Source organism: Apteryx mantelli, chromosome 14, assembly GCF_036417845.1.
Source record: "Apteryx mantelli isolate bAptMan1 chromosome 14, bAptMan1.hap1, whole genome shotgun sequence".
Lineage (NCBI taxonomy): Eukaryota > Metazoa > Chordata > Aves > Apterygiformes > Apterygidae > Apteryx > Apteryx mantelli.
Window position 1 is genome coordinate 10,391,583 of NC_089991.1, and position 24,387 is coordinate 10,415,969.

At 41.4% G+C, this 24,387-nt stretch overlaps 1 protein-coding gene across 8 annotated transcripts in view; it reads left to right on the forward strand.

The window, feature by feature from the left end:
- Positions 1–24,387, forward strand: part of EBF1 (EBF transcription factor 1) — a 275,871-nt gene that overhangs the window by 164,347 nt on the left and 87,137 nt on the right. For 6 of the 8 annotated variants that reach the window (XM_067304612.1, XM_067304615.1, XM_067304618.1 and 3 more), the window contains exons 7-8: positions 8,749–8,830; positions 16,810–16,951. In XM_067304612.1, coding sequence (XP_067160713.1) covers positions 8,749–8,830; positions 16,810–16,951 — 224 coding nt within the window. The remainder of the gene's footprint in view (positions 1–8,748; positions 8,831–16,809; positions 16,952–24,387) is intronic. The other 2 variants (XM_067304614.1, XM_067304617.1) reach the window with 1 other exon arrangement.

Below are 24,387 nucleotides of genomic sequence, written 5' to 3' on the forward strand. Positions count from 1 at the left end.
TGCAAGCTCTTTACATGTGGGAGAGCATCCATCTGACTGATCCAAAGAAAGGTGGGAAAAAGAAGGGAAGTATATGTTCCCCACACATTAAATATTTACAATGTGAATATTTCTAACTTTCTCGATATGCTGATGAAAGAAGCGTGTTATGAACATGCTCACCTCAGGGTGACAAGTTTTAAGGTCCCCTGTCTGCTAGGACAGAAACGTAGAGCTTCAGACGGCTGGATTAACACTCCTCTCCAGCATATTATAACTCTGATACCGCTGATACTTTTCCACAATCATGCTAAAGTTACAGTAGTTTACCTTGAAGTAGCAGGCAATTGAATACTGATATCATATTACAATAACAGTAATGCTGTTATCTGTCATCACTTACACTGAACAGAGGTTCTTTTAGCAAAAGTATGACTCTGGGAGGGCTGCTAATTCAATGGCATTGTGTGAACTATGACAGACCGCAGAGCTGTTTCAAATTTTTTCCAGTGACTGAAGTCTAGCATCTTCAGTAAAAATTAAAAATAGTTAACCCACTTTTATATCCTCCTATTTGAGGGGTCAGACAGGGGTGAAATGGGGAAAAGGTAAAAGGAAAAGTAGTTAAACTGAGACAAATTGATCGAATGCTGGTTCTTGAACTAAATAAATAAGGATAAATTCTGTTGATTATGTGACTTTTCCCTGTACTGATCTGGTAATAAAGTACTTGAACGCTGGAAAGTCTGTCACGATTTCAGCTAAAGCACTGGCCCATCAGCTCGTAAAGAACAGACTGTGATTTGAAACATGAAAAAAAAAAAAGGCAGCGCTTAGGAGGCTTCTGCGCTATGTGAGCTAACAGCTGCAGCTGGGCAGGGCTGGGTCCGTGCGCGCTCCACCGCTGTATCTCGCAAGGGTGTTTGTGCGAGTCCCCTGTAGAGCATGTGCATACGTCCAGTTATCTTACGTCTAGCTGTCATAAACCAAATACCTTGTGTATACGCTGTGCCCAGATGGCACAAACTCTTTCAAACTTTTTTATGATAGGAGGCTAGCTACAGATCGAATTTAATAAAGATTCCCGATAATGGAGCTTTGGCACAAGTAGGGAGATATAAGAAAATTCAGATTTTCACTACTTGAAGAAAAAAGTAAAAACTGGGGGCAAAATTAAATTAGAGAAAACTGAGCACTCAAACCTGCCTCTGGACTGTTTTTAATTCTGTTCTGTGGTATTGTATTTTTGGTGGTGTTATCTCTTTCTTTTCTTATTAAAAATCTGGGAGAAGAAACCAAAACAGTCTCCCTGGGATTTTAGCTCACTCATGAGAGGAAATGCCAAACACCCTTTCCCAAAGTAGTCTAAATTTCTCTGATGCATTATAACTCAGTATCAGAGAGCTAGAGAAGTCCGAAAGATGCATGATGAAAAATTGATGATAACTGTGCGGATCTCACAGACCACACTTGAAACATTTGGTAAAGTGAGCAAGGAGTAATTTAGGGCTGTTTTGGGGCAGTCCTACCTTCTGATTTGGTGATTATGTGGGTACTCGCTCAGCTTTTTGCTGTGCTGAACTGAATATTTGCTGTATCGATGACAGCAAATGCTGGCTCTGCTAGCTCCAGAAGTCAGAAGTTGTTCACAGAAATAATGTAGACTATTCTGCTTCTATTGCTATGGTGTTACCAGAAGAATTTCAGTCAATAGGTAGAGTCTGACTGATTGGGGCTTATTCTCTGTGTCACATTGCTGTCTTGAATCTTTTTTGCAGTTAAAGAGGATGATGTCTATTTTCTAGTAAAATAAATAATTTTCCAGGGTTTTGGTTTAGGCTGACTTTTTTTTTTTTTTTTTTTAGTGAACTGTTCAGCTTGCCATAAATACTAAATACAGGTCTGATTCTGTTTCCTTTTTAAATCAGTGGACCACTAAATGCAGTGAGAGCAGGTTTGGGATTTTTTTTGTCTTAATTAGGATGTTTGACAACTCAAGAAGGTTTTGTTTAGAAGAGAGTTAGATGGCTGTATCTGGTGTTTAATTTCTCTTCTGCAGAATAAATTTCCTGTTGTAAAAATGCCACAAAAGGTAGCTACTGCTGTTTATTGACTAAAGAGCCAAGTAAAATCCAGCTGTGAACATGTGGGTAATAGGAGGTTTTCCCCATGCCTATATCTGATTTCCATGCACAGCCTCATGCTGGTAAATATCAGTGTAAGTCTCAATTTTTCTTTTGTGAATAAGGTATCTGACATGACCAGTTATTTGTACATGAAAAGGTCTATGAGGATAAAAACAAAACAAAACAAAACAGTGCAATAATAGACTTGCTAATAAATGGGAATCTTCATATTTTAAATAATAAGGATTTTTTTTCCCCTCCTTTTTCTGCAGTTATCAGTAGACTGGGCTGGACTGAGATTTTCTGTAGTGTAGGAAATTCCATTATTTTGACAATTTTTCTCTGCCAAATGGAATGAAAAAAAATACTCATTTTAAATAAAGTTTAAAAATGTTTGCGAGTTCAAAACACTACAGTTCAAGAAGAAAAATAAATGTTTCATTTTAGTTCAATTTTTCAAAATGTTAGGAATCTTATCGTGTAAAATAGGAGTTTTGATTAGAAGAGTCATCTTGAAAGGGGACGAAAGGTACTTTGTCTTTCTGAAATTTCTGAAGGGATGTTTCTACATTCTGATTATTTAATTTTCAAAATACAGTCGCATTAAGCACCACACTTTATATTTTGATTTTAGTAGCAAATTGCTAATTAGACGTGGTTATCAGCAGATGCAGTAGGAGTTGCTAATTGAGAAGAGAGGACAGAAAAACCTAAAGCAGCAAATAAAGCAGCTGAAGGGAGCGCAGTCTGCCACCATGACCAGCAGACCGACCCCCCCGTTGGCTTCAGTGCGTCTTGATATGACAGGTTTCCCCCAGAAATAAAATACCCAGCAGATACTGTTTGAGACTGCAGTACCTGTAGAGTCACCCTTTCCCGCGAGTCCCCTGGGCTGGGAGAGCCACCAGGGAGGAGGCAGGCTGACCGCGGAGCTGGGTCTGCGCGGTGCTCACGTGCGCGAGTAGCGCCTTTGTGCCTTGTTCATCCGCACTGCTTGTGTGTTGAAATTTATGCGCGTATTTAGCATGCCGCTGAACCGGTATGTCGTACAGAATGGCCGGGCAATCCTTTGATCTGATGGGCAGTTGCTAATTATCACACCGGCCCGTGTGTTTCGGTTTTACTGATTTTGCAAGCCCACATATACCTCTGTGTTTCATAGCCTCTCATCCAGCGGACTAAAGTTGCCCTCTGCTATCAAATGCTTTTATGCCTCAGAAGAGGTGGGTTTTGTCGGTTTTGCTTGCCCTAGACAGGTTTAAGCTGTATAACCAGCGCTCACTTACTGGATAACCACTGGTCTGGCTGACCTTGGCAGCACTACAGCTGTCATATTTTCACATGGATGAACTGTTCTTGAACAACTTCTCCAATGTATTGGGAACAAACAAGCTTTTCTTCAGCATCAGGAATGCAGCAGGTCTTCCCTTTCCAACTATTTTTTTCGCCTTCAACAGACATATTTATTGTGGCAATGGCAAGAAAATCCCACAGCTAACCCTTCATGTTTGAGTTCCTTTAACTTTCCTTCAGGGTAGTGACAGAAGAGAAGCTCTAGATACTGTTCAGGACTTGCTTTCTTTAATTTAACTCTTTGTTTGTTTTTAATAAACATGGGTACTAATGTGTGGTGGCAAGAAAAATAGAGGGGCCAAATCCTTAGTGGTAGTGTTTCCATTTCTGTTGTTATTTATTTAACTTGAACCACTGTGGTAGTTAGCAGTGACTCTGAACGAGGTGCTGCTGAGGTGGGCATGGCACAAGCATGTCCAGGCCCCAAGGAGTTTGCAGTGGGATGGAAAAGATAATCAGGGACAAATGATGGGGAATGTTTTATACAGGTGGAGTGAACTCCAGCTGGTAGCAAGCTCCCTAGATCCTTCAGCCGCAGAAGGACAATCATAGGGTGGGTGTCAGGAAGGAGCCAGAAGCTATGAGGGAGCAGGTGTACCAAGTTACGAGCAGCAACCTGGGAAATCATCATGTAAAACGAAGGCCAGGTAGTGGGGGCACCCAGAGAGCTGAGACTGGGTTGGGGAAACAGCCCCTCACTAGCAGACGGAAGAGAGTAATGGTCATAGCACAGCCCTGCCAGCACCAAAACCTTTTGGGGGATGTCACAGTTTTGTTAGGAACAACTCTCCCTCTTCAAGGGGGAATTTTCTATCAAAATGTGATAAAAAGAAAGAAGCCTCCCAGATGAGCCAATAACCTGTTTGTGAGAGTTTCCACCTGGAATGCAGAAGACAAAAGCTCGAGTTAATTTTGTGCCTGGTTCAGACTGGAGGTCTGTGTTTAACTAGAGGTTATATTTCTACATCACTTGTTGCAGTTACTTAAGAGATTTGTAGTAGTGCAGTACCATGGCAATGGATTAACTGCTCAAAGACTTACTTCCTCGAGTAATTTTTACAGCCTGCGCTGAGCTGCATTCTACTACAGCTACATATCATCTGAAATTAGCTCTGTTTTCTCCCCAACCTGCAGTCCCATACCCTGTAACCATGTCTATATTGGCTAAGGGGTGAGGCATGAGATTTAACAGCAGTGTAAGTCAGTAAATCCAGGTTCTTTCTAAAAGTTTGCCTGATAAGATTGTTTCTGGACCTGGGCTGACTCATGTGGAGCTGGCTTGGGTTTCTGCACACTAAGTACATCAATGCTGCTCATTCCAGGGTTAATCCATGAAGCACCAGCTCAGGTAGCTCCTGTGTTTACGTGAGTTCCCAAGTTATGGAGACACTGAATATTCTGCGGTCATTGCCTTGCATCACGAAAAATCTTGCAAGCTTTTGGTGATTTTGGATGCAAAACAAGAATGCAGTCTTTGCCTAAGATTTGTGTGTGTCTGTGTGCATGTATGAGGAGAATCGTTTTTGGCCCAGCTTCATCTCTGGCATTGCTTGCGAGGTGGCAGGGCCTGTAGAGCGGTGGCAGGGCTGGAGCTCGCAGTGGTGCTGAGCCGGCGGCACACGCTGTCCTGCCAGGCTTCCAGAGGGGACTGTCACCTTAATACCAAAAGCTGCGCTCGGTTACACTGTATTTCATTGATTGGCTCTGTTAGTAGTCAGGAAGGGAGTCAGTAGATATGTTTTGTTTGATTTGTGTAGAAAAGAAAGTTTTAATGGTAGCTATGAGTATAATCGATGCCTGAAGCTTGTGCAGCAGAAGAGCCGGTGTTTAGCAGTCACATAACTTTGGAGAGAGAACAAAAATTGAAGATTTTATTGACGTTCCTATGTTCTGCACATTTTTTTCATCTTGGGAATGAATTGCAGACCCTGGCTGTTAGTATTAATGCTATATATCCTCTGCGGTTACTATTAATGCAATAGATTCCTGCCAAATAGGGAGAAAGTTAGAACTGAAAAAATAACCTGGTGTGAAGACGTTAGACAGAAGCAGGGCTGCAAGTTATGCTTACAAAGGGCTCGCTTCTGTTGGCGTTTCTCCTGGACTCATCCTGTCCATCTCAATATGAAATATTTGCAGAGTGAAGTGTTGCTAATGACCAAGGCTGCCAGAATTGGACTCAAGGTGGAGAATGCACCTGAACTAGCAGTTTAAAGGAGGAACTGAGAGCAAGCTGAACCCCATGACTTAAGCCATTCCGCTATACCCATGTCCTCATTCGTATGCATCTGCTCTCCTGCCAAACGTTAGCTGGTGTGTTTTCTGCCAGCTCAGGAGCCATTCCGCTCCTTCTTGCATGAGTGGGACAATATTCACATAGCCAGGGAATCCGACCCTGATGTGTTCCAAAACAAAGTGCAGCCTATATTTTGTTTTGTCTTTCAGTGGAATAAAAATACAGTGCTTGGCAGAAAGTGTTCTATAAACTGATGACTTTTTTTCTTAAAATGAGGTGAGCAAACTTGGCTGCATAAGCTCGGTGTCCTGAATGTTCCTCTGAAAATATGGTGGGTTTCTTTTTTTCAGTTAATTTTTCTGGAGTTGAATACATTCAAAGGAATTTTTGTTTACCTGCTTGCCTTTTTATTTTGGGGGGTTAGGTTTAAATAGATGAGCTTCACTTCTTCTACAGTTCATTTGGATGAAACTTCTGCAGAATTCAAGGGACACAGCACAATGCAAACAGAGTTAGATTTTGAAACTTTGGATTAGGGTTTGCAGACCCTAAAAGACAGCTCCTGTGTTTTGTATTGATTTTCCAAGCCTCTGAGCTGACATCAGCTTATTAAACAGGCTAACAATGTAGCTTGGGAGGAAAGCGAAGGCATAGTGTTTCAACAGAGGGCTTCATGAAGAGCTTTCCATGTATTTGGGGGGCTCCTGAGTCGACCTGCCGATCCACGTGGCCCGGTGTCTGGATGCGCAGTGCAAAGCTACAGTGCGAAGGTGTTTTCCGCGTTTGCATGCTTGACGCTGCCTTTGAGTGCAGATAATTTTAACTATTACGTCTCCCGCCTTCGGCTCCGGGTAGCGCATTCCTTGGGGGAAGCGCAAGCCGCGGCGGTCAGCTGCTTGCTGCCGCACTCGGGAAAGCTGGGAAGAATTCCCCAGCAAAGCCCCGGGGCAGCGCAGCCTTCTCCCTAAAGAATAAGTGGTTCTGAGAGACTTTGCCACATAAGGGCCTGTTGGAGGCTGTAGGCACCAGCTGACAGGGATGTCTTTGCCTCCCAACAGATGGCCGGGCTTTTGATTTCAGCGAGCACTCTCGCGCGGAGGGGTGGTCTCAGGATTCTGCCAGCATTTCGCATGACAGGGCCAGCTTAGGGCAAGAGGGATCTGATGTCCGTGCCCTTCATAGCTCATGAGCTAAATGACGAGCTGTTGACAGGAAAGCCATCGTCTGAAGTGTAAGATCCTGAACTCTCCTCGCTTTTCGTTTTTCTTTGGCGGAATTAATGCCCTATTTGCTTGTCTCTCAAAATCCATTCTGGCACAAGTACAAACCTTCGCCGGGTGGCAAGCAGTTGTCTGGATTCAAGATGCCAAGATTTGTGCTGACAGCTCCTTCTACACAATCTGAGTCAGGCTGTCACAGCTGGCCATTAGAGGCTTAAAAAGACACACACATGTACAACAAATAGCACCAACTTTCAGTTATTGAATATCAGAACCTACTTGATGAGCAAATGTAATGGCTTATACCGCCTTTATTTTAGCGTAAACAAACACAGCCTCTCCAATCCCCTGTTCAAGTGTTTGGCGGCGGCTGTTTATTTTATATTGATTGCTTGCACTTATATAGGAAGACAGGACTAGAAGGGACTTCCTGGGTCGTGAGATCCAGGCCCTGGTAATCATAGGCATCACATCTTGTAATCCTCCTCATTACCTTACTTTTCTTTAATGAAAGGAGTCCGCTGTAGTTTCGATCCGTCCTTGCGGCCGTTTGCCTAGTATGACTTTCTTGGCATGGAGGAAGAACAAGCACCAGACTTGCCCCTTTGAGAGGTGGCATCCCAACTAGAGCAGGGTGAGGACTGCTGCTCATCACAAAGACATTTTCTGAAGCTGTTTACCCTGCAGTTTTGCCTTTCTTGGTGGCAACATGTGCAAATTCTGCTGATGAGGCATTCAGTTGGGATGTTAAAGATGGATGCTTATAAAAGTTAACTTTCCAATTTCAAGTGAAACAGGATCAAACAATCGCCCACCCCTCTTTTTGTATATGGAGACAGGTCAGATTAGCTCCTGCTTAGTCAGTTGACGGTTATTACAAATATAATGCTGCTCTGTCTGGTGGTGCTAGGTTTTAAACTTGCTGTAGGATTAAATTTTGCACAACTGAGCTTTAGTAGACCTTAGTCTGTAGTTTATTTTGGACAAAAGGTTGATAAACTTTGGCTCTCAAGGAGGAAGCCTGGAATCTGAGACCCACTATTATTCATTGACTTGTCTTTATGAGTTTACAGTCCACTGATGCATAACACTGAAGGAAATATTTTCAGTGAAATGTTTGCTTTTTTCTTTGGCTTTGTAAAATGCAATGTCTTCTCTTAGAGATATATGTCAGGGTCATATAGCTACTTCAGTGAACTGTGTATGGTCAGGAAATAGACTGCATTTAAAATATTTCATTTTTTCCGTGAAGTCAGGCTTTTAACCAAGACTTCTCCCCTCCTTCTTTCAGGGTTTTTGGTCTTTCACTAACCACAATTTGAGCATTAATTTTATGCCCAAATTGGGCTTAATTGTGGAAGGGAGGTTTCAACTGTATGGAACATTTTCAGTATTTTTGTATTAAATCAAAATTTGCACAGTAAAATGAACTTGTAAAATAAAACCCCACTTATACCTAAGGGAATTTTCTTGGCTAGCGTTTTTTCGCGCTCTTTTTGCTGCACTGAAATATGTGTCTCCAACTTCCTTGATGCTATGGACAGCACCGTGAGGCTGGCCACTTAGTGATATAGGGACTGACTTTGCAAACTTTAATGGCTCTGACACAACAGATCCATTAAGTTCCTGCTTAAAGCTTTAGGACATGCTTACACGTTTTGTTGGATTGGGGCTGTACGAGCTCTGCGCCCTTTATGGATAGTCAGTGGGATGATTTGTCTGAGTTAGGATTACTAATGTAAATAAGGCTGTGTTGGACCAAATGCACAGATGTTACATGGTACTGCTACAAACTGTTTATAAGATGTTAATGACCATTTCTCTTTCTCCACAGGTTCTTCTTGAAATTTTTTCTCAAATGTAACCAAAATTGCCTCAAAAATGCAGGAAACCCACGAGACATGCGTCGATTTCAGGTCAGTCAGTCACATTTCCTCCTTTCAAAATAATCAGCTGTTAGGGACAGAAGTAGTTTGACCCAAACTAACCTGGTAATTCACTGGAAGATGCTAAAAACTTAAGGTCACAGAATATTGTCTGTGGGCTTCTCGTCACAGCAGAATTGGCAGGAAGTAGTTGGATTTTCTTGCTCTGGAGAAGAAAACTCGCTAAGATAATGCCATCTCCACAGGATGTAAAAACATGAGAAGGAAAAACCCAAATGACCTTACTGTTGTTTGAGATTAAGGGGCTACCCTGCTCTGAGATGCTCATTTCTGCCTGAGGAAGTCTATGCCTTCATGTAAACATGCCAAATCAAGGGAGCACGGTGCCTGTTGGAAGGGGCAGAGGAGGTTATAAGGACAATCCAGTAACAAAATGAAGCTCGTGACTCTGCTTACAGCGTGGCACGCTCCACTTTGAGAATTACTTTTATGCAGCGCTAAAGACTCATAAGTATGCATCAATGTGGTGAAGGTCCATCCCTGTAGTCTGCAGATGGAAAAAACTGCCACTGAGTGTATCTTTCTTGGGATGTTTTGGACTGGTATTTCCCTGCTGTGGTGTAAATGCAGCTTCAGGTGGCCACAGACATTTCTTATGCTACATCTAAGTATGCCCATGACCACTTTGGGGATTGAGAGGAGCAGTGTCCCTTGGGAAGATGGTCTGCACTGGCCTTCCCCAGTGCTGGAAGCAGACTGGTGCTGTGGGAATGGTGAAAAATAGTTGCTCCAAGCCACTCTGTTGGAGACTTGGCCATTTGACTGCGCTAGTCATAATTTTCTTGAGTATGGGCTAAATAAAAATACGGGGTAAAGAGCCAAAGGACCTTCCCTTTTCAAGGGGAGGAGTGCACAGGGCTCAGGGAGGAAACATGTTAGATTCTTTCAATGAGGATTTGCCTCGGGAATCAAAGGAAGAAGGAGATTTATCCTGTAAACTGCATGGTTCTCTGGAGGGAAAAGACTCCAAAAGATGACTGCTGCTTTCTGCAGTAGCTTAGGACCGTCTTTGCTTCTTTTCTGGCATTTTATCACTTAAAAAAAAAAAGTGCTAAATGCTATGTAAATGGCGTTACTATGTATATGTAGACCATATATCTTTTGCTGAACTGCTTAATTGCAGCAATGGTGGAAGGTAGAGAGAGGTGTTATTTACCCCTCTGAGCACAGAAGGGCAGAACTGAAGGGATGTGGCCCGGGGATTAAGTTAATCAGCATAAGAGCCAGCGTTAGAACGGCGGAGCCCTCGGCTTCTCCCCCACGTCCGCCCTCCATCCCGTTTTTCCGGTGATTCAAGCGGGCATTATCTTGAAGGAGAAAGTGTTTTTGCAAAAAGGACTCTCACCAGCGCCGGGATTTAGGCCAGGCAGTCACCCCTGGGGCCAGTCAGAGCTTGCTTCACAATATGTACACTCTGTTGGTTTTGTACTCGCCCCGGATACAGGCTGATTTTCATATGGTAATGCCTTCGCCTGTTCTCTCAGAACAGCAATCAGGAGCCTGTGTAGGCGAGGAGGTAGGACATAAGAAAGGTTGTTGATCTCTTGACTTGTAAAGACATTCTGTCATACAAACCCAGCTTCACAGCAGTTGAGCTTTCCGTGTGTAAACAGAGACTGCTTAATTACACAGGTCATGTCAATTAGTGTGACCTTAGCATTTTCCAGAAATTAATCACTTTCAGCAGAGCAAACTGCTCATACTATGATACAGTGTGGTATTGAAGCTTGTAGTATTCTGTTAAATGCCTGGGCTTGTTGTTTTACAATAGCTGCTTTTGTTTCTTTCTCTCTCTCTCACTCTCTCTCTCTCTTTTTTTTTTTTTTTTAACTTGAACTTGTTGCTCTTTTAGCAATGGACTTCTTAAAATAAAACAGCCAGACTCTACAGGGTCTGGGTTTCATTTATCGTTTCTCAGGTGAAAAGGAACAAGAATAAAAATAGTGTCTTGACAATATGATGCACCTAGATGTTCGAGATACTGTTGTGTAGGTACCAAATGTTGTATGGGTACCAAGTGAAATCCTGGTCCCTGTGACCTCAGTGGGTTTTTGCTGTCAGCTACCGTGGGCTCTTGAAATACTCCCACTGACTTGAAAGATCTGCCTTAAAATTATGTCAAAGGCCTGGTTAACAAGACCAGATGAAGGTATTTCCAAGTACTTTTTAAATAGTAGCACATCCTTTTTTTGCATGACATTTGGGACTTTTCTTTATTCCCTCATCTGTGCTTGAGTGTCAAGCTGCCCAGGGACTTGTCCACCTTTTAGTGTGGTATCATTCATCAGTCCCCAAAAGTTGGTAGGAGTTACTAGAAAGCAGCTTGTGTTTTTCATGGATGAAACGGTGAAGGGCTAGGTACACTGGTCTTATACTATCTAGGGATAGATCCTGCAGAAAATCTCCCTTTGTAATAGTATTTTTGTCTGCAGCTGAGAATGTCTGGTTATAGAATGATCTAAAAGAGGTTAAGAAAGCACAGGGAAGAGGCAGAGTATATGTTGATTCAGGAGACCTGTGTGTGAATCTTCATTCAGACTCATGTATAAAAATGAGTTAGGAAGTTTTACCCTGAACTTTGCATGCAAATATGCTAGTGTTATAAGCCTAACGTAAAAGCAGTTGTGGGTCTGGGAGGAAATGCATTTCTCTGCATGTCTGAGATGTCCAGGCACGTGACAACTGGATACTGCAAAGCAGGGGAGCCAAGTGCCAGCAAAAGTGTGCGCTGGAGCTGTTTGCACAGGGCTGGAAGTCCTTAGCAGAAAGTCAATCAGGTAGGAAAAACCAACTCAGGTACTACACAGGGACTCAAGTCCACTGAATTCAGCATTCAGCTCTGCTTCAGACTCCCTGCTTGTCCTTGAGAAAGTTATTTAATCTCTGGGTATTTCATCAGCCCAGTGGTACAGAAGCTATGGTGATACCACCTCCACTCACCTTTGTCCAGCTTTGCCTTTTTGTTCTGGAAGCCCCGAGGAGCTGCTGCTGTGTCTGTGTTTATGCGTTCTTCCAGTCACCAGGCTTGGTGGGATGGGCTGTAGTGCCACAATGAGGGGTAATAATAGCAATTAATAAGTAGATGGTATTGTGGGTGAACTCTGCCCAGATTTTCTTTTTCAGCACTGAAAACTCATTCGTACGACCTAAACAGTTTTGTATGTTATTGTAATTAATGAAACCCAGGTGGCCCAGTTATCTTGTTGTTCTTGTTTGAATACAACTGCTTGCAAATTGACACATGTCAAGTTTTCATTTAGAGGAAACTTTGGAGACTGAGTCACTGTATAAAACCCCAAACATTCATTTATTATGTAAACCTTGAAAGTCACTTAGAAATTGCCATGCTTTTCGGTGCTGTTACCACAACCTCTTCCTCAGCCTAGGCTGCTAGTTTGCCTCCATGGGATGCTGCCACTCATGTTTGAATTGAAGCCACTTGTGTCTTATTGCAAATTTGCATAAGAGACAGAGATGATGCTTCATGAATCCCAGATAATGGAATTTGGACATGCAAGGCTCCATCCCCAGAGAAGGAAAAGGCAAAAAAAAAAAAAAAAAAAAAGATGGAAAATAGCAATGAGAGCGATGAGAGCTGTGGCCCAATTCAACAAGGTAATTAAGCACCCGGCCTGTCCTTAAGCACGTGAGCAAAATTACTGAATGTATTGTACTTATGTGCTCTAAATTAGGCACATTTTTAAGTGCCTTGTTAAAGTGAGAGTGATTTTTTTAGTTATCAGAATAAGGAAGTCAAGAAATTGTATGAAGAGGTTACTAAGTTGTGACAAAAATAAAAGATTTTGTTTAAGCCATTTTTGCATAGTTTCGAAGAAGTGGCAAGAGCAGCAAACGCAGGAGTTGCAGGTTACACACTAAAGACACACTTCAAGCCTGGAAATCATCATAAGCAGATATTCTCTGCCTTTGTCACTGGAAGTTGGGGATGTCAAAATAAATATCAGAGCCCTCACCATCCATCGGAGAAAATTGAAAGCACAAGGAACATGCTATGTCTTAATCAGTTGGCAAAGCTTAATGGGCTGTGGTTAAAAATGAGGAGTCATGCGATGCTTAATTTTGATATATTAGGTGAGGTACCATAACAAATAAACAGGCTGAGTGCTAAATGTGGATAAATAGCTTGATCTCCAGGCTCCTGGTCTCAGATTTTTTATTTTATTTTTTAAACTAAGCTCCAAAGCATTCACAACTGGACTATTTAATGGCAGGCAGAATAATTCACAGAGCCATGATATGTTAATGCAGTTGATAGTGCCAACTTGATTGAACAAAGTTGTAAACCAATGTGTTTTTTCATACCTCTGTCTCCCCCGGTGTTGATACAGGATTTAGATTCAAAATCTATGAAGGGCTGAAGCTAAAGCTCAAAATCATTTTCCATGTTTGCCTGTCCCAAATTAAAACTGTGTTTTGTTGACAAAATTTGGAAAGGTTTGAGATTTGGCAGGCCTGGTTGTCCCTGCGCTTACATTAATGTGTCAGCACCTCATTAATCATTTATTAAACTGTAGTGTGCCTTTCCCTCTTGCTATGGTCCGTGTTTTAGGATGCCTCAGTGCCCATTTCACATCTACTTTGGCTCTCCCCTCCCCCTAATTTTATGATTTCTCCACAAATTAGTTTTAGCATGTGCTTTAACTTGAACATATCCCAACCGTTTCAAAATCAAAATGAGGAGAGTGTTGTATTTTTTTGGATTAAAAATATGAGCATAACTCGTAAGTACGTAAGTGCTCTGAAGCAATCCAAGTATGTAACTGTGGCACACAATATTCAAGGTATATTCTTTCTCTGTTAATAATTAGGGCATTAATATTTTGTTAGGGTGGTGTATGTTAAATATTTTTGTATTAATGAGATTTTGTGTTTTAAGAATTAGGCAGGGAGTGTGTGCTGCTTCTTACAGGTGCACTATGAATAATCATTTTTTTCAGACAGACACATAAGAGTAACCACTTTTTTTTTCTGCATTTCCTGAGACTGGAAACAGTTTCTCTTGGGGGTTCCTTTTATAGTTTCTTCTGCTAACGACACTGAAGAACCACACCGATGTGGTCTCTTTGTAGTAAATCATACTCTCTGTTCAGGAGGTAGGTAGGAAGACACTGTTAAGTAATTCAAAATATGTTGCATCAACAGTTTTGGAAACCTGAGGAGGGGAAAAAATTAAATGTAGATTTACTCACTTAAAATTGATCACACCAGGATCGTTTTCTCGAGTAGAGTCCTTCCCTAGGAGAGGACATATATGGGGATAGCTACTTACATATGTAAGTCTTATAAAGGTTTGGGACCTAAATTGCTATTATTAACACTGATCCATTGATCCTATTCCTAGAAACATCCAAAAGTTTGAGTTTCAACACCTGACTGATCAGCTTCAGTGGGAAACTGTAGGTACCTGTATGGTGTTAGGACTGGGGGTGTTATTTGGGGAAAATATTTCGGATTGTGGCCCTTATTATTAGTGATGATAATATGAATTTTCATGTGCATCTAAGCAGACCTGCAGAAGGAGACAGGGGTTGATATGAGTTGTGGAGCTATGACAGGCAATGCCAACAAAGAATTTGGTTCAAAATCCCTGTTGCAAAGAATTTACAATGGTTGCAAGTGCACAAATAAGATTGCAAACCCTGAGCCGCTTATTATAATATCATATTTTATTGAAAATATCATAAACTTTATTCTATCCCTCAGGAATGTAGTGGATAAATTACTTTTGAAATCCCTTTTGGAATTTTATATATAGGGCTTGTTTTTTCCCCCTAGTTTGATTTCAGAAGAACTTACCTACAGTGTTTGGTGCTTTCTTTTTCCCAAGTTTCCATCTATAAGAGCTCTTGAATCATTTATTCTGTATTTTAATATCTTTGACTTAAAACACACACAAAAATCTGTTGCCTAGAATGCCATTCTGAGGGACTGTTCCAGGAACTTTTTGATGTAAACTATTCCCTTTTTATATTCCTCTTTTTAAAGACAAAGGCTTCCTGGGTTAGCTGTGGATAGTTTAGCAGCTTCACTTGCTTTATATTTTTAGGCATTTTATAGGTGGTCAGAAATGGGTGGGGAAAAAAAATTTTTTTTTAATCCTATTCAAGTGGCAAAATTGAATTGTTGTAAGCGATCCTTTAAGTGTCCCCATTCGACCAACTTTGAGAGGCAGCGGCTTCCTGAGAGAGCTGAAGCAATGTTTGCCAATCCTTGTAAAGCATTTCACCTCTTCAGAGGCTAAAGCCTCTCAAAACCAAGAACAATTAAAGCAAGAGCCTTTCAGAGCGACGGGGGAATTCAGCAAAATAAATCAGAAATCCTCTGCCGGGGCTCTGGAGGCTTGCCTCATTATAAGAGCAGATCTATTAGCCCCCTTGCCATTGTCTTTCATTTCTCAAGTGAGGTGATTCTAATTAAATTAATCTGCATGTCAATCTATCGGTGATCAATCAAAAGGGCTGAGGTCCCCCTTTGCGGCAGTGTGCTTGCGGCTGACAGGGGCTGATAATGGAGGAAGAAATAAACTGTCGAGCAAAGTTAATTAGTCAACATAATAGGTGGATTAAACAGGAGCTGCTGATTGCTGTTTCACATGTCGAAGCATGAGGTGGGAGCTGAAACTGCAATTAACAGACAATTATTATATTTGGTTGTAAGAGGTCGCATGAATAAACATATCTCTGTGGGTTTCAGTTTTTAATCCCTTTCCCTGTTTAATATAAGGAGAAGTGTAGGTCATTTCTTCTTATTGTTTTAGGCGAAGTTCTCCAAGGGAGCGTGCGCTCCTGGCAAGCGGGCAGCCGTCTGCAGCCCGTGTCTCTGGCCAGGGTAAAACCCTGGGAATGACACGCTTTGGGAAGGGTGCTGGGAGGGGGCAGGTGTCACGAAAGGCAGGGAATGGGACGGCAGAGTTAAAGCGAGGGAGGTCGCGAGGTTGAGTGGTTGGAGCATGGAGTGGAGACCAGGTGTGATGAGCTTGTGGCTCCTCCACCGCTCTGCTGGGCCACTTGCGCCTGCCCCGTTTCCTCCTCTGCAGTTTGTGGTTCACGTAGCCTCAGCCTGGACGGTTTAGCACAGGGTTGTCCTCTCGGGCTGTGTCTGTCAAGCCTCACGGACACAGGTCCCTGAGGCCACCAGCACGGCTGAGCAGTTGGGTCTCCTGCTCCGGCTGCCACGCGCCACGCTGGCTCCTCCGCCACCATCCTGGGAGTGGGCGCGTTGGATCCTGCAGCCAGGGCAGTGCTCAAACCAAGCCCTGCGTATCGACATGGAGATAAGTTGGGAAGTACAAATAATACTAACGCAGGATGAATAGGGTTGTGTTCAGCAGATCAAGTCCCCCGTGTCAAACCTGCATGTGTACACAAACACGCACGTACGTGTACGCCTTGCGATAGAGCTCGGAGCAGGAGAAATGTGGTCGAGTCCAACAACCTGTAGCGCCTGTACCAAAGGGAGAGACGGTGGGGGGAGGAATGCAACCACTCTCATTGCAGCTTCACAAAATACACTTTTATTCTGAATCAATTCTCATTTGCAATGTCAACAGCTCTATCTACTTCAGCACAGAAACTGAAGGATAATTTAGGGTGAAACACAGCTGCCCTTGTATATAGGGGAAAAAATACTTAATAAAGATCCTCTTGTTAAAGTGATGGTTAACAGTGTGCCGTCTGCCGTGCAGCTACGAACTCTGCAATTTGACTTAAAACTGCATCAAAAGCTTTCGATGCCAAAGACCCACTCATCAATAGCATCTCTTGTTAGATTTGTACAGCATAAGCACCAGTTATTATGCGAAATAGCTATGCAATTTTCTACAGCTCCCAGCTGTTATTTATTTAACTGAGTTTATTACACTCTATGCTGCTTAAAAAAAAAACACGTATATATCCAAATGTTCCTCCATTTTGCTCTTGTGCTTGCAGGTTGTGGTGTCTACAACAGTCAATGTTGATGGCCATGTGTTGGCAGTGTCGGACAATATGTTTGTACACAACAATTCCAAGCACGGGCGGAGAGCTCGAAGACTCGATCCCTCGGAAGGTACGCCTTCTTATCTGGAACATGGTAGGCATATCATTTTCATTGGTTGGCATTGCTACTTTAAATGTGGATTTATTTGGTTTCTGTCTCTGACCCCTGGTTTCAAATTGTCCTGTAGCAGCCCATACCTTTGGGACCAGATATTTTAGAGATACTGGCCTCCAGACCAAAGGTGGAGTTTTTAAGTAGGTCAGCGCTAAATGTAGTGAAATGACAAACTGGTAGGCAAACGGGTGCAGAATCTGCCCTGTGTGTCAATGAACCATGATTTTTTTTTTTTTTTTGGTTACTTCTATTCATCATCCAAAATTGGAGTCTGATATTTTCCAAGCTGTCTTGATTTTTGACTTTGCATCTAAAGGATGTTTCATATTCTCTGAAGTGCTCAGGACCCAAAATTGAGATTGGATTTCTACTACCTATAGAGTGCTGAGCTTTCTAGGAGATCCAGCTGTTCCTTTGAATTGCCCTAAATGAAAGCAGAGCCCTTTTGGAAATCCATCTGCTTACTCAAGCCATGGACAAATGTTCTCTTCTGGCTCCAGCTGTGCCAGCTGAGGAAGATGCTGTTCCCTGGGTGGCACAGCTGCCGGCCTCTCCTCCCTGCTGGAGGCTATTCTCCGTGCCGTGGATATGCCAGCTAAGATGATTGTCTGATTGCTCCCTAGTCTGCTTCAGTCCAAAGAAACTCATTAGATTTAAACAATTTAATAGCTCTTTGCCAACCTGCATTGTTTGAGATCCTGCATGTCAATTTAGCTGGCAGTTCTGAAAGGACTATGAACATCCACAAGGGTGGGATGGGGGCAGATAGCTGGAAGCAGCCTGGGAGACAGTAATCTTCTCCCTAAAATCAACTGGTCCTGGAAGAGAACATCTGCTGGTGACTGTAGGTGCTTCAAATGGGAGTTGTTGAGTGCAAATGTACTTTGAAAAATCTGGAGTTGATTAATGTTTTGTTTTGCTCTTTGTCCTCAAAGTTGATGACTACTACTAAAAAACAAAACAAAAACAGAGGGCATTTCACTCCCCTCTCTCTGTTGCAGCTTGGTAGAATTGTTCTTTGTCTTCAAAGCTGTTTATAATCCTAAATTCAATAGGTGCTTGCTCTCTCTAAGAGACGTGTGCCCTCAGCTTCCATTGAAGTTGTTGAGTGTAGGAGGCACTGGTCCTTTATGCTAGTTTATTTCACAAATATTTGCCAAGGATCTGATGAATAATTAAATAGATTTTTCCAAAGAGTTTGAAGAAACCAGATAAAATTTTCTCCAGGAAAGTGAACGCCACTCAGAAAAATGTTCACTAGATATGCTGAAAGAAATTATCAACAGGAAGAAATGGGTGAATGTGTGAATTTCTACTACTCAGTGCATTCCTGTGGAAATAGCATCTTATTCTGTTCATGCTTTCAGGCATCAGTCCTGCAAGCACTTATGCATATATTTAAGATTATGCACACATATGGTCCTGTTGGGATCAATGAGGCTTCTTGTGTCAGTAAAGTTGAGTGTATTGATAAGTGTTTGCAGGATCGGGGCTGTAGTTCACACTTACTAACCTAAAATTCTTAGCTCAGCAGCGTTTCTCATTATATAAACATAACTTACATCTGTATTTATTTAGCTCTAACTTTTTATGTAGGCTATGAGCCATTTTCAGCCATAATTCATGCTATAGATTTTTTTTTCATGCTGCCAACAACCTAATTTAATAAACAAACCGCTGTCATAATTTTTGCTCAATTTTTATAAGGAATGTATGAACTGTGTCTTTATTAATTAGCAGGAGGCAGAATGTTACAAAAGGAAACTTCACTCTATTCAACTTTGTAATCTTACCATTAAGTCTAGTCTTAAAAATAAAAAAGCTTTAAAAAAATTTTTTTTATTTACTTCTGTTGCTACTAAAGTGGATGCCATCTTTTATTTTTATTTTTATTTCCCCCCTCTCCCTTCCCTGCAGTCCCCTCAGTGCATGCTTTTGGTCATACTTGTTTTCTCATACTTGTAAATGTTCCTGTTCTTGTGCATGGTGTAATAATAGCATCTCCTTTACCACGTCTAGCATTCCCCCTCCCACTGTGCGAAGGGTTCGGTTAGCAAAAAGAAACAAAAAAGAGAATACTATGCCTTATACGTGTGGATAATACATGTCTACGCAAACCCTAGCTACAGTGCTACCATTAAAAGTCAACATCTGCAAACTATCTCCTTGCGTACATTTTGGTGGGAAAGGTGATTTTTCTAATCTCCTTTCCCAGGCATCTCTCAAGCAACCTCATAAAGCAACCACTAGTAAATTCTTACTTTTGAGTGGCAATTTCTACACTACAAAATTACACTCTTCCCAAAGGCTCGGGAGAGCTTTTCTTTTTAAGCTAAATCCTTCAATCCATCTCTCCAGGAATCCTGTGCATACTTGTGTCCAAGAGACGGCAAAAAAATCATCCAGTAACTGTGTTAAATGTCGGTATTATATGTCTAAAACATTTAACTGACTGAAAAAAATGGGAAAAGTTTCAATGGGGCTTAATACTAATGAAGTTTTGGGCGGCCACCCAGAACTTTAGACCCCTTGGAACAGAGGAGTTTCCTCCACTGAAATTAAATTTTATCTTCAGTTTGGGTCCTCAAAACTGTTATTTTCCTTCTATTTTTGGAACTTTCACCTTGGATTATATCCTCAAGTTTAGGTAGAAAAGACAGTTTGTTCATCTTTCCTTCTTCCAGCTTTTCTGCCCTCCTAAGAGGGAGGACAGATTGACCTAAACAATATCTGTAAATGGCAAGATGGGAAACTAACAGTCGGGGCTGGTTTGCCCCTGGTTTATTGCTCTGCTGAGCCACTTCTGATCATAGGTTATGAAATGCTGGCGTCTAACTATAATATGCCCTTGACAAATGTATTCTTGTGTACTTTTCTAGATATTTATCTCCTTAACACAAATATCTGGTTGCAATAATGATGAATGCCTGACTGTCTTTGCGTGAGGTTTGAGTTGGGGAAGCAGGGGAGGGAATGCAGCAAGGAGGTGTCCTGGTTGCTTAGTTTTATTAATTTTATTTTTCCCTACAAAGCTGTATTGGGAAATGCTGCTCTTAAACATTGAACTGCAGTTTATGTGACGCCTAAAAAAGACTTTGGGTGCCAAAAAGCTGCAAAGAAAGTTTTACCTCCTGAGCCACTCAGGAGCCCAGTGTCTCCACATTCGGGTTTTTACCATCTCATTAGCAGGTAGCCTGGATTATTTTTGGGACATCCAACACATCTCTATTTATATCTTGCTTGTCAGACAGTAAAAGGAAAGTTCCTTTTCGTAGCTCATCTCTCTGAATATAACTAGGAACCTACATCATGGTTTCACATCCACACACTGTCCTCCTTGAAACCAGCAGGTTGAGAAGCTCCTATTTCAAATAAATATATCTATCTTTCAAAAGTAATAGCTGGCAGAGGCCAATTATTTCATATATCTCTGTGTGGTATAAATAGGGTGAGCCACAGTAATCTGTGGCTTTCAATAATTATCACTTTTTCATTCAGAAATAGTTGGATCCTTGCTTGTTTTATATTTATGGTAAACCAGAAGGCTGGTGTGGTTGACCTTTCTAAATTGTACATATATAGTAGGATGTATAGAGAAGAGCCAATAGGCCCCGACCAGTAGAATATATTTCAGCTTGTAGTTCGTCCCAGGGTGTCAATTTTAAAAGCAAAACCTTTCCAATGCAATTTAAGTGACTAGCTTATAGAAGGGGGGGAATTCTGACAGGGTTTGCAACAACCCTTTTCAAGTTTACCAGCGTGAAGTCCACCACTGCAGATGTCTGCAAAGTTTCCAGTTAAAACTCTCATATTTCAGCAAAGTAAAAATTCTTTTTCTTCCCAAATCTTTGAATGGCTTTACTAGAATGTAAAGCCAATTGCAGCATCTGTTTCTCTATTATTTTTCCTCGCTGGCAGAATGCAATGCCCTCGAAAAAATGATAGTCCCTAAGACCCTGTCAGTTTGCATGCTCTAACACTTTATTATCTAATGATCTAATATGCAACAAGGCAAAGAGGGGGTGCTTATCACCTTGACAGGATGCCTAAGAGAAGTGACTAAATTACTTTATGTACCATTAGCGCTAGCTGCCACGGTGAACTCACTGTGAGCATTTATGCAAATATTCCTGAATACATTCAAGTGGCCTTGTCAGGAAGACGACTGACAAGCAGCTTAAATGCTTGTTTTTTTAAAGGGCCAGTTTTATTTCTTTTTCTCTTCCTTCTTCCTCCTCCTCTTCCTCTCCAGGAGAAGACTGAAAAATCAGGCTTGCTGGTGATTTGATTCTGTCTCAGCTCAACAGCAGCAGAAGTAGAAAGGTGCAGGGTGGACATTAGGGCAAATTATGAAATGTGATGTCAGGATTTGCAGATAGCAGCAAAAAGCCCATGATTTCTAGAGTAATGCCCTGCCATTGTTTTAATAGGAAATATATAAAAATATGTGTGTGTGTATGTGTGTGTATTTAATATAGGTCATTGTATAATGAAGCTGTTACTAGTGGCTACCTTATCCTGGAAATGTTAGCTCATGGCTGGATTATTCAGTTGCTCTATTATGGTACCTGAGATGGACAGGATTTTGCTTTGGTGTCCTAGTTTATGGTAGTAGTGAGTGATTCAGACTGTTTCCTATCTGCAGATGCAAAGTATTCTACCGTGAAGGAAGAGTGGTAGCTGGTGTGCCCAGGTTGGCTTATGTCAAGCAGGTTATCTGCTTTGGCAGTGGGGCATTTAGAGAGCCTGTCCTTGCGAGTCCTGCACCGCTGGCAATCACAGCCTGCAGGCACCACCGGAGGCGCATGTACAGATTTCCCACTAAAGCTTCAGATTGGAGAGCAAAAAGGATTGCTAGGCTGTGTCTTAGTTGGTTATGTATTTTCTATTTAGGTTAATAAAAATGTAAATTTGTTTCCCCTCCTTACAAACTGTGTTGAGAGGATAATACTGGAACTTTAGCTTTGAGACTGGCTGCCTGTAAATATTATTCTATCTAGGCTGATTATAACAGAATTGTTGAGTAAGGTCATTGTATCGCTCAAATTTAGCTGCGTGTGCTGGACGCAGCAGTTCCTGAATCCTAAAAGGTGCTCAGAAATCTGACTTAGTGACCTAATTCTTGTGCTGTAGATGGCCACAGCATTAAAACCTCCATTTTTGATGGTGTGGAGTGTCATGAAGATGATGTCCCTTCTGGCTCCATTTTACCTATTTCAACCCCAAATCCCTCATTGTTACATGTGTCCATGCTTGTTGATTAAAATGTTAATAGAAGAGGGAATATTGACTGAAGAGAGAAATATTAACAAGTTGAGAAATGACATTAATCTTCAAAACTTGATAGATTTTACCCCTCAGAAAGTATAGTTCCCGAGCTGTTAATCAAAGTTAGGGACTACTGCATTCACAAACTGGCCCAGTTTAAACAAAGAAATTTTAGTGTTTGTCTCATTGCATCTTTGGGTGGAATCACCTGTTATATCTTAGTGCTTCACTTAAAACTGTTTTTGTGATTATGTGAAAAATATCAACACACAGGTTTTTTCTGTACCATACTGTTCCATACGGAGGAATGCAGTGGACTTGATTTATTATTTAGAAGGGAAATATTGAAAAAAAATATTAGGATTCTACCACTCTACTTGAGGGGATCTTGTATGTTATTCCGAGTTACTTCTGCTTTCTAATTTATTTTCTATGAGGGAAGAATACCTAGGGTTGTTGGACATCTCCATGCATACACAAGGGAAAAAATGTGACTTTCGGAACATTGCACAACATGGATAGTAATAACAGTAAGTGAGCCTTGATATACTGAAGGATTGCAAAACTTCAAGCTGGAAATCATTTTCTTCACTTTTGCCAAGTTGTCTTTCTCATATCGGTTCCTTCATAAATGCAGTGACTCATAAATTCAGGCAATTTTTTACATAATGGCTTGTTATGTGTTCTTGGAGCTTGACCTCACTGAGTGAATAATATTAACCTCTTCACTGCCCTGTGGACTTACTGCAGCTGAATCCTTTCTAATATAAGTGAGCACACCAGGGCTGGATTAGTCCGGTATGTATACTCAGGTGGAGCTAGAGCCTCTGTCCCCCTGAAGAGGCAAAACATGACCAGAAAGTTAAGGTGCTTTATTTTAGAGAATTTGTGGGTAAATAGACTCTAGTATGAGCTCAACCAGATCTTAACTCCAGGGACCATTGAAATAAGTTGCTAAAACTGTGGCAGATTCTCTGCCCTTTGCAAATGTTAAGTCAGGACCCAGTATCTACCAAATAGGTATAGTGCAGGTCAGGGAGAGGTTAGGGGCTTGAGTAATTCCTCACCAGGGACCACTGGGTGAGGTGTTTTGGCTGGCGTTACACAGGATGTCGGGCTATATTATCATAATGGTCCCTTCTGGAGTAAAACCTTAGGATGCACCAGGTTAGTAAAATATACTACAGCTCTGATTCATACGGCTCCAATTAAGATGGCCAAAATTGTGTTAACTCAATTATGCCCTGCTGAATTGGGCTGATGAATTTTTTATCTTCACCAGAGCAGAGCAGCTGTGTGCAGGAGCAGACCCCTGCGTCTTTGGACATTATTAAGAATTTCACAAGAACTGGATGGATGGGTGGAGCTGGCCTTATTGCAGCCAGTCATGTCAAAGAGAAATCAGAAAGTCTTCTGTTTCTATTTGGCTAGGTTACTATAAATCAGCCTGAGAAAGCCGTTAACTAGAGGTACTCAAAAGTTTAGAATATCGGGTTGCAGCAATTTTGATGTTTTGAAATTTATTTTTAGTTTGAACCTAAATGAAAACAAGATTTAAAAAACTTTCTGGGAAGCAGATATTTTTAATGACAGATTTGGGGAAAGGGATTCCAGAACTTCAATTCCAGCATTCTGTTACAAGTATTTCATGAAGCCATATTGGAATTTTGAGTTTTGAGTTTGAATGTGATTTTTTTTCATTATTTCAACATTATTTCATAACATAACATAAGCTAACATTGCTGCTGCTATGTTACAGGAGGCATAATAGATACCAGTTGAAATATTCTAGCCTTTAATAAAAAGGGTAGCTGTTACATAATGCCCATGGAAATATCTCCTGAAAAGTCAAGTTTGGGTACTCCTATTACCACAGGTAGAAAGGTTACCACTTGACAATCACTCATCAGGGATCTAGTGTGACGTCTAACTGAAGAAGGAAAAATTGTTACAATACAAGCAGGAGACACCTTGATTTTAGAAAAATGAGGGGTGGCAGTTTCTACCTCTGAGCAGTTGCCCATTATGTTTTTCCACTAAACAAAAAATAAAACAGCCCTTCTCCCAAAATATCTAAGTGATGTCACACTGTGATATGTTGTTACCTTCTATTGTTATGAGGATGTCATGAATTCATGGAAAAATGG